Consider the following 10,066-nt stretch of genomic DNA (forward strand, 5'->3'; position numbering starts at 1 on the left):
GATACGATAAAACTAAAAACGCAGTATCGTAGAAAATGCCCATATCTACCAGATTACCGAATCTGAATTAGATCGTTTTTAGTTTTCTCGTATCTTCAAAATTGTGCCTGCCACAGATTTTCGTCTTTTGTAGGGGCGGTGCGAAATTTTGAAATACACTTGTAGCAGTGTGATATCACATGAGTCTGGAAACCAAATTTGGTTTCTCTAGCTCTTATAGTCTCTGAGATCTAGGCGCTCATCGAGACGGACAGACGGACGGACGAACAGACAGACAGACGGACAGGGCTATATCGACTCGGCTATTGATGCTGACCAAGAATATATATACTTTATGGGGTCGGAAACGTTTCCTTCTATGCGTTGAACACATCCACTTTCACCATCCCTTTACTCTTTTTGAGTACGGGTACGAAAAGTGGCGCACAGCACAAATCCACAGTACGCAAAGAAGTGAAGGATATAGGGCCTCTAATTTTCACCAAAAGCAAGCCAAGATAGAAGCATTCATCTTGGCGTAGATGAACCGTGTATATTCGTCCGAAAAAAAACATGCCCAGCCGATCTCACGTGATGATTCACTATAAATTTGTATCTCTCCATTTTTATAAGTATATATAGATGTATATAAGTATATTTTTAAATACTTTTTTTACATATTTTTTAAAACAAAGTGAATTCTATTTTTTTGCACTATGTTTTTTTTTAACCACATATTTAATTTAAATGTGTGTGTGTGTTCTTCTTTTTAACATTTTTTTTTTCAGTATACGGATCAAGAATATACCTACATAATACCTTACCAAGGCCTTGGTACTCTTGCAAGGGTACAAAACTATATAGTTTTTCCACAGCATTATAAAGATTTTAATTTTTAGACGCGCTAATTGATTTTTTATAACTTAAGAGTAAATTTCATTTCAAAGAAATTCGTACAGCTTTCGTCGATTTCAGATAAACCCTATTATTATTTTTTTATTTAGGTGACAGTCGCTAATCAGTATACTATAAGCGAGGAGGGAAGGGATTACTGATCGGGTATCTGTATTATCAGTTCATAGAGCCCGAATCCCATTGAGTTTTTGCGGTCATTGGAGTGCTTGAAGCTTTGGCCATTCAGTTGCTTTATCGACAGCACTTGGGCTGGGCGGAATAATTTAATTTTTCTGCGGTTATTCGTTGAAAGAAAGCACTTGTGCCCGAGATAAAGATGCAGTTCATGTTCATCCGGCTGATGGGATCAGTAATGATCCTGGCACTTTCTACGATTCGCGGAATTGGGGCTGCAGAGAACGGATTCCCAGTTTCTATAATACACATAAACGACTTCCATGCCAGGTAAGGTATTACAGGCCAAGCCAAGAGCCTAATAAAATTCAATCAAGTTTATGGTGCCTCACATCACGGCCACAATCGCGGAGCCGGCCGTAAACTACGGCAATTCATGCCCGCGGCTTATCGAAAACATTTCCCGCACTTATGTGAACCATGCTGATACCGATACTGATTCTGATAACGATACGGCCATGACAAAGATAGCTGATCCGAGTCCCAGTACCAGCCCAGTCACGAGTGGATTCTAATCCCGATTACGATCTCCAGATTCGAGCCCACGGACACGAGCGGCGGCGTCTGCGACAGCGACGAGGAGTGCATCGGGGGCTATGCCCGAACCGTATATACTGTAAAGCGCCTTCTCGAGGAGCAGAAGGAGTCCAACCCGATCTACATTAATGCGGGCGATAGCTTTCAGGGTACGCTCTGGTACAATATTGGCCGCTGGAACGTCACCCAAGAGTTCCTCAATATGCTGCCGGCCGACGCCATGGTGAGTAGGAGCGGAGGACAAAGACCCCTATGACCTGCAAATGGTTACACTAGTCAACAAAATCCGAATTTTCATACCCGGTACTTAAAGAGCTTAGGTATATATGTAGGTACATTTTAGTTTTTTTGTGGATGTGAATGTGTGTAATACCCAAAGGGAAGAGTTTAGGGGTATATTAGATTTGTGGTAAAAGTGGATGTGTGTAACGCAGAGAAGGAAACGTTTCCGACCCCATAAAGTATATATATTCTTGATCAGCATCAATAGCCGAGTCGATATAGGCATGTCCGCCTGTCCGTCTGATCATCTGTCCGTCTCGATGAGCGCCTACATCTCAGAGACTATAGGAGCTAGAAAAACCGAATTTGGTTTCCAGACACATGTGATATCACACTGCTACAAGTGTATTTCAAAATTTCGGCCCGCCCTCTTCCGCTCCCACGACGAAAATCTGTGGTAGGCACAATTTTGAAGATACGATAAAACTAAAAACGCAGTATCGTAGAGAATGCCAATATCTACCAGATTGCCGAACCTGAATCAGATCGGATCAATAGTATAGCCAGAATGAAAAAATTAAATTTCAGTTGCTTGCCCCGCCTCCTTCAGCAAGAGACCCGCTACTCATTCTCTTTCTCGCTCGCACACTCTGCCTCGTTATGTAGGCGAGCGCCCTCTAGCGAAAATATGTAGAATCTAAATGGTACATGTATAATCTACATGTTAGATGTATAATATACATTGTAGATGTAGATAACAGATCTAGCAAAAAATGTAAAATGTAAAATATTTTAATATTCTACATAAATCATGTTTTTTACTGACTGAGTATGGGTATAAAAGTAGCGTCGCGTCCCCATAAGCGACTCACACGTTCCTTCTCGTTTTTTTTGCTGATGGCTAGTGTTATCAATGATGTGTCCATTTCAGACCCTAGGCAACCACGAATTCGACAACGGGGTCGAGGGCGTCGTGCCCTTCCTAGAGACCATTGACACGAACATGCTGGTGGCCAACATGGACTGCGCCCACGAGCCCACCATGGAGGGTTTGTACAACAGTTCGATAATCATAGAGCGGGGAGGTCGCAAGATTGGACTCATTGGCGTCATCCTGGAGACTACATACGTAAGTAGTAGATCCACATGTGGCGACGTGGCGACCACGACTGAGTTCCGTTCTTATCCAGGACCTGGCTAACACAGGCAAATTGATCTTCCGCAATGAGAGCGACGCCATTCGCGAGGAGGCGCAGCAGCTAAAGGCTCAGGGGGCCAACATCATCATCGTAATCTCGCACTGCGGCTACGACGTAGACAAGGAGATTGCAGCTAACGCCGGTGACGTAATTGATGTAATTGTCGGCTCGCACTCCCACACCTTCCTGTACACTGGCGACCCGCCAGGTCCACACAAGCCAGCGGGCGACTATCCCACCGAAGTCATCCACAGCTCCGGACACCGCGTGCTCATCGTCCAGGCATCGGCCTACGCCAGATACGTGGGCAATCTGACCGTCTACTTTGACGACAACGGCGATGTCTTGGATTTCGAGGGTGCCCCGATTTACATGGGAGCGGAGGTACCGGAAGGTGAGTATGGGGCTATATAGCGATATCGCGCTCCGCAAGAGCCTTGGACTGATCCTCGGCCAATACTTCCGTGCGTTGTGATTTGTGTTCGCCGTAGATAAGGCCGTACTTGAAGTTATTCAACCTTGGAAAGAGCTCATAGATAAGCAGGGTAAGGTCGTTATTGGCACCAGCAAGGTGGATCTAACCAAGGACGACTGCGGTGCCGGCGAGTGCAACCTGGGCAGCTTTTTCTGCGACGCTATGGTGCATTCGGTAAGTTGAGGTCTCAGCTCAGTGCCGTCATTGGATTATACCTCACTCTCAAACCTTTCAGTTCATCGGACTGTCGCCTTTCGGTCAGAAGGCCTGGACAAATGTCTCCGCGGGCCTAATGAACATTGGTGGTCTGCGGGTGAAGCTCTCCCGGGGCAGTGAGTACATTGAGATGGCATGTCAAATGATCGTCATTGAGGTTTACAGCATTTCCTCCATACAGATCTCACCTACGCCCACATGATCAGCATGTCGCCGTTCGAGAACACGTTAGTGGCCTACAACCTTCCTGGTAGCAGACTCGTCGCGGCTCTGGAGCATGCGGTGAGCAAGATCGACCTAGAGAACGGGGTGGCCAGCTCTTACATTAACCTGCAGTTTTCGGGCATTAAAGTCAAATACGACTACACCAAGCCCGTATCCTCGCGAGTCGTTTTCGTCCAAGTTCGTTGCGCTGACTGCGAGACCCCCGTTTACGAGCCGCTGGATCCGTACAAGCTCTACCGTCTTACCTCGCCGGACTTTCTGCAACAGGGCGGTGATGGCTACACCATGCTGGCAGAGGGCACAGACATCCAGTACGTACGATCACCTCTGAATCTCTCAAATCTCTCAATCTCTACCCAATTACACTGGTCAATCTATTCGTTTACTCTTTGATTGCAGGAGGGGCGTAACGGACGTGGATGCTTTGATCTCTTACACGGCCCACATAGACCCCATCTACGTAGGTCTCGAGGGTCGCATCACTGTGCTCAACTGATTATTTCCGAGTCCAGAAATTGTCTCATCTGTAATTGCTTAACTTATCCCAATAAATCTATTTTTGTCGTACAAATAGAAAATCAAAATTTTCTTTATTCTTGAGATTCTTAACACTTGAAACTAAAGAAAGATCCTTATTGAAAATACTTATAAATGATATGACATAATTTGGCTTGATTTCAAGATTATGTGGTCCTGCAGGCCCTGCGTCCCTGGCAAGCAGAACTGGAAGCCGCATCCAATAGGATTGTGGGGCAGAGCCGTGTGTATCTGCAGCAGAGCCAGTGCTCCAAGGGGGAATGTAACCTTGGCAATCTTTACACAGACGCCATGCTGCATGCAGTGAGTCGACCATTCGCTATTCAGATTAAAGCAAATTTGTATTGCAAGTATCGTTAGTTTCTTAGGAATGCAAAGACTTCCGGGTCTAATTGGAGCAATGTCACCATTGCCATAACAACGCAGGGGAACTTCCGGGTGCCCATCCCAGCTGGCAGTAAGTTTTTCAAACGAGTTGCACCGAGAATTTAATTTGTCTATTTGAATCACCCAACAGACATAACATACAAGCAGCTGGTGGCCATGTGCCCTTGGGAGAATCGCCTGGTTTCCCTGACCCTGCTGGGCCAGCATATATGGGATCTGTTGGAGGACAGTGTGGTGCCCATGAACTCCAGCTCATCGGCGCCGAGGTCGTCCCGCTTCCTACAAGTGTCAGGACTCCGCATTAACTACAACCTAGCGGCTGCCTCTGGTCAACGTGTGGTCAGTGTGCGAGTACGATGCTCCAACTGCGAAGTTCCCGTTTACAGGCCCCTCAAACTAGCCAAGACGTATCGTTTAGTGGTCATGGAATACCTGGCCAATGGCAAAAACGGGTTCAACTTAATTAGCGAAAATGCTGGGCATCTTGAGTAAATACATTTTCGCATAGAAGCGAATTTCTAAATACAATTTTTTGTTTCCACAGGATGGGACCCTTCGACTTGGATTCCTTGATGAACTATATGCGCGCAGTTGGACCAATCATAATAGGCATAGAGCAGAGAATTAATTTTGTGAATACTTAGAGCTGCACTGGCTTGAACATAAAATTAATTTATTAAATTCAAACATTTTCATTAAATTTTGTTGTTAGCAGGGCCTGCCTTCCGTACAGAGCCTAGAAAACAGTTTTTGCCGTAAAAAATGTCTTATCGGTTTCATACGAATGTCAACCTTGATTCTCTTCGCTAGGTGTTTTTTTCGATCTGAGTACTAGGCTTAATATATAAACAATCCAATGAAAAAGAGTTCTGAAAACTAGCCAATCCTCAACAAAATACATTGAGGAATTGGATAAAATTATTTTTTGTAGGGCTGAGAGGGCCAACTATCTAGTAATATTAAACTGAATATCAAAATTGACGAATTTCATATCACAAAATATCAAGGCTTGGCAGCCCGCAGCAACTACGAATTGCACGAGTCTGGCAACGCCACAAAAACGACGTCACATTCGTTTTATGTTGTTTTTGTTTGAACTTTAATATGTAAATAATCCAATAAAAATGACTTCTGAAAACTTGCCAATCTTGTAGAATATTTATGTATCTATCGGATAAAGTTATTTGTTTAGGGCTGAGAGGGCCAACTAGCTAGTAATATTAAACGGAATATCAAGATCGAGGAATATCAACGTTGAATGTTTTGAAAAAAAACAATCAATACTATCGTAATAGTATCGGGCTCAAATAATTAACAAAAAACCATTGAAACCTTTAAGGAACTTGTCCATTGTAAAAATTATATGCCACCTGTCGATTTGTTTACAAAGTTGTCTTTGTATTTTAGAGCAGCCAATCCAAACATATGAAAAGCGCAACGACTGTAGCTCGATACTATCATGATAGTCTCAAAACCATCGATAGTAGAGGCTAGCAGCAAAATATCGATACGATCGATAGTGCCCTCTTTGGTTTGAACCCTCTTTTCGTCAGATATAACGCAACGTTGAATTTAGTCCTCTGTTAAAATACCTTGCTAATTCTATTAAAAGTAAGTTACAATTAATACATTTAATTACAACGTCATTCGAGTTGTCTGGTCTTTTTTGCCCGCAGCTTTCGCTGAATTTTGCTGTGTGTGTGTGTGTGTGTGTGTGTGTGTGTGTGTGTGGCGCGAGTCTGTTATATAAGAGAGAACAATCTAGGCAAAGACCCGGCAACTCGTGTTTTTATGACATTATTGGTTTCTTACGGAAATTTGTCTCGCGTTTATCATATTTTATAAATGGTAATAGAAAAGACTGCTCCTCGTACATGTCGCACGAACTTTCCACTGAACAGTAATGCTTGAGAGCCAAAGCACATGGTTTTCCCCCAATCGCCGGCATATCAACACAATTTAACATTTGTCACAGCGAATTGCATGTGGCCACTGGGCAGTCCAGGCAACGGCCCCGCCTCCTCGCGTCATATTCTAGTGTTTCGTAAGAGGCCTCTCGTCGGATTTAGTTGTATCTATTTTTTAACATGGGTTACATAAACGATGTCTTCTGGAATTCTCGGTGATGCTTCTGTTGCTTTTGGCCTCAAGCAATCGCTATCAATGGCCGGGTTCAGCAGGTCGATGGTGTCCCCCCCCCCTGAGTGAACTCTCAGCAAAGAAATCCACTTTTTTTTTTGTTGTAATGCAATGTACATGTACACACATAAGTAGGGATTTTTTTTGAGTTTGCATAAGCCAACCAACTAAATAATTGCATATCAAATATAAAAAGATTGTAAATAATCCACATAAATTGTGCGGGCACCACGTGCACATGCTTCTTGTTGGTTGATTCTCGATTCTCATCAACCATTAATCTCTCTCCATAGATGTTCCGCTTACCTGTTGCACTTTCGCGCACCTCCATCAGCCGCCAGCTGGCGATGCGGGGCTATGCAAAGGACGTGAAGTTTGGCGCCGAGGTGCGCGCCATGATGCTTCAGGGCGTAGATGTGCTGGCCGATGCAGTGGCCGTGACGATGGGACCCAAGGGTCGCAATGTGATCATCGAGCAGTCGTGGGGATCGCCCAAGATCACCAAGGACGGTGTGACTGTGGCTAAGTCGATCGAACTGAAGGACAAATTCCAGAACATTGGTGCTAAGCTAGTCCAGGATGTGGCTAACAACACAAACGAGGAGGCCGGCGACGGTACAACGACTGCCACAGTTCTTGCTCGAGCCATTGCCAAAGAAGGCTTTGAGAAGATCTCCAAGGGCGCCAATCCCGTAGAGATACGTCGCGGCGTAATGCTGGCTGTAGAAACCGTCAAGGATAACCTCAAGGCTATGTCGCGCCCTGTGAAGACTCCCGAGGAGATTGCCCAGGTGGCCACCATCTCAGCCAATGGCGACCAGGCCATTGGCAATTTAATCAGCGAGGCCATGAAGAGAGTCGGACGCGATGGTGTCATTACAGTCAAGGACGGCAAGACCCTCACAGATGAGCTGGAGGTTATTGAGGGCATGAAGTTCGACCGTGGCTACATCTCGCCCTACTTCATCAACTCTTCGAAGGGAGCAAAGGTTGAGTTTCAGGATGCTCTTCTGCTCCTTTCGGAGAAAAAGATCTCCTCGGTGCAGAGCATTATTCCCGCACTGGAGCTGGCGAACACGCAGCGCAAGCCCCTGGTGATCATTGCCGAAGACATCGATGGTGAGGCCCTGAGCACTCTGGTGGTGAACCGCCTGAAGATCGGTCTTCAGGTGGCCGCCGTCAAGGCCCCCGGTTTCGGCGACAACCGCAAGTCCACCCTAACAGACATGGCCATCGCTTCAGGTGGCATTGTCTTTGGCGACGATGCTGATCTCGTCAAGCTGGAGGATGTCAAGATAAGCGATCTTGGGCAGGTAGGCGAGGTGGTTATCACCAAGGACGACACATTGTTGCTGAAGGGCAAGGGAAAAAAGGACGACGTCCAACGTCGCGTTGACCAAATCAAAGACCAAATTGGCGAAACCACTTCCGAGTATGAGAAGGAGAAGCTTCAGGAACGCCTGGCCCGTCTGGCCTCCGGCGTTGCTCTGCTTCGCGTTGGCGGCTCCAGCGAGGTTGAGGTGAACGAGAAAAAAGACCGAGTCCACGATGCCCTGAATGCCACTCGCGCAGCTGTCGAAGAAGGAATCGTTCCCGGTGGTGGCACTGCCCTGCTCCGCTGCATCGAGAAACTGGACAGTGTGGCCGTCCAGAATGCCGATCAGGTAATAAGATTGGAATGCTTATCAATTATTGCAGCCTGAACTGAATTATTTTTACATTATTCTTCTTCAGACCCTTGGAGTGGACATCGTGCGCCGTGCCCTGCGCATGCCCTGCATGACTATTGCTAAAAATGCCGGAATTGATGGAGCCATGGTCGTGGCGAAGGTAGAAACTCAGTCGGGCGATTATGGCTACGATGCCCTGAAGGGCGAGTACGGCAACCTTATTGAGAAGGGAATTATTGACCCCACGAAGGTGGTGCGCACGGCCATTACGGATGCCGCCGGTGTTGCCTCTTTACTGACCACAGCCGAGGCTGTTGTCACTGAGATCCCCAAGGACGATGCTGCCCCAGGAATGCCTGGAATGGGTGGAATGGGTGGCATGGGAGGAATGGGCGGCATGGGTGGCATGATGTAAGCGAATCAGTCTATCTTTGAAGTCATGATGCAGGACGTCAGCAGAGGAGAAGCGAGCTGCACGATCGCCGTCGACTCTAAAACTCTACCACTCCAGCAGTCGCAGCGAGCCTCACCATTATCCTTTACGTTTGTGAATCCAGCTATTCTCATTCACACACACATTCTCTTCCCTGATGGAATTTAGTTTTGCTTTGCATTTATCCTTTGGCAAACATAGGAGACACATGAAAAGGCTGGATGCTGGCTCGCCAAAATTTCGTTCGCTTCGTCGTCGGCCGTCGCCTCCATTGTGCTCAACGTTTTTTTAACTATTCCTTAAATTTATTTTTTACATGTTATATATGTAAAGATACCGTTAGTTGTAAAATTTAAAATAAAGCAGGAGTTACATTGAGGACATTTAAAGGGTTTCGAACTCGATGTTCTAAAAATAGTATACGCTCGTTTGTAGTGTCTGGCGGACATCCACACTTTCACGTGTGTTTTTTTTTTTTTTTGGGAGAACAACGTGTTAAAAATTTATAGTAATGGGGGTATGGGTAGGCACGGGTGCGGGTGAATGGGTCCGTTACCGCGGGACTGCCGCTAGGCATTACTTCGCGGTGCGGACTGTGGGGTCATCAGCCGGATTTAGTCGGTCCGGCTTCGCTCCAGCCTGCGCAGCTCCTTCATCACGCATGCTGTCATGTTGGCGACCGCGTTCCATGATCGCTCATCGGCTAGCATCTGCTCTGTGAGGGTGTCAACATTGACTTCCGCTAGTGTCTCCCCTACCCTCCCTCGCTCTTGCGAGAAGCGGGGGCATTAGAAGCAGACATGCTCTGCATCCTCTTCGACTCCAGGCCCGCAGTAGCTGCAGTATGGGTCGTCAGCATGTGTAAAACGATGCAGGTACTGCTTGAAGCAGCCATGCCCCGTTAATAGTTGGGCCATATAGTGGTCGATCTGGCCTCTCCGTCTCTGCAGCCATGTTC

The 10,066-nt window shown here is 46.3% G+C and overlaps 2 protein-coding genes across 3 annotated transcripts; both read left to right on the forward strand.

Moving 5' to 3' along the window:
* Positions 1-1,104: 1,104 nt before the first annotated feature.
* LOC111072170 (apyrase) lies at positions 1,105-5,525 on the forward strand. 2 transcript variants are annotated; one of them, XM_022363856.2, is made up of 8 exons: positions 1,105-1,338; positions 1,603-1,828; positions 2,759-2,956; positions 3,018-3,420; positions 4,625-4,782; positions 4,840-4,936; positions 4,997-5,354; positions 5,411-5,525. In XM_022363856.2, the coding sequence occupies exons 1-8, from the start codon at positions 1,211-1,213 to the stop codon at positions 5,508-5,510; spliced, it is 1,668 nt and encodes a 555-aa protein (XP_022219548.1). In that variant the 5' UTR covers positions 1,105-1,210; the 3' UTR covers positions 5,511-5,525. The 2 variants fall into 2 exon arrangements, with proteins under 2 accessions (XP_022219548.1, XP_022219549.2); XM_022363857.2 differs by lacking the exons at positions 4,625-4,782; positions 4,840-4,936; positions 4,997-5,354; positions 5,411-5,525 and adding exons at positions 3,518-3,675; positions 3,737-3,833; positions 3,899-4,253; positions 4,342-4,514 and having other exon boundaries at positions 1,108-1,338.
* A 1,773-nt stretch (positions 5,526-7,298) lies between these two features.
* Positions 7,299-9,489, forward strand: LOC111072173 (heat shock protein 60A). The gene is made up of 2 exons (XM_022363859.2): positions 7,299-8,669; positions 8,740-9,489. The coding sequence occupies exons 1-2, from the start codon at positions 7,299-7,301 to the stop codon at positions 9,088-9,090; spliced, it is 1,722 nt and encodes a 573-aa protein (XP_022219551.1). The 3' UTR covers positions 9,091-9,489.
* The last annotated feature ends 577 nt before the right edge of the window (positions 9,490-10,066 follow it).

Source organism: Drosophila obscura, unplaced genomic scaffold (assembly GCF_018151105.1).
Source record: "Drosophila obscura isolate BZ-5 IFL unplaced genomic scaffold, ASM1815110v1 contig_75, whole genome shotgun sequence".
NCBI classification, from domain to species: domain Eukaryota; kingdom Metazoa; phylum Arthropoda; class Insecta; order Diptera; family Drosophilidae; genus Drosophila; species Drosophila obscura.

Coding starts and splice junctions, on each gene's coding strand:
- LOC111072170 (XM_022363856.2), top strand. CDS start 1,211: ATGCAGTTCATGTTCATCCGGCTGATGGGATCAGTAATGATCCTGGCA. Junction 2,957..3,017: donor TCATCCTGGAGACTACATAC/GTAAGTAGTAGA, acceptor GTTCTTATCCAG/GACCTGGCTAACACAGGCAA. Junction 4,783..4,839: donor CAGACGCCATGCTGCATGCA/GTGAGTCGACCA, acceptor AAGTATCGTTAG/TTTCTTAGGAATGCAAAGAC.
- LOC111072173 (XM_022363859.2), top strand. CDS start 7,299: ATGTTCCGCTTACCTGTTGCACTTTCGCGCACCTCCATCAGCCGCCAG. Junction 8,670..8,739: donor CCGTCCAGAATGCCGATCAG/GTAATAAGATTG, acceptor ATTCTTCTTCAG/ACCCTTGGAGTGGACATCGT.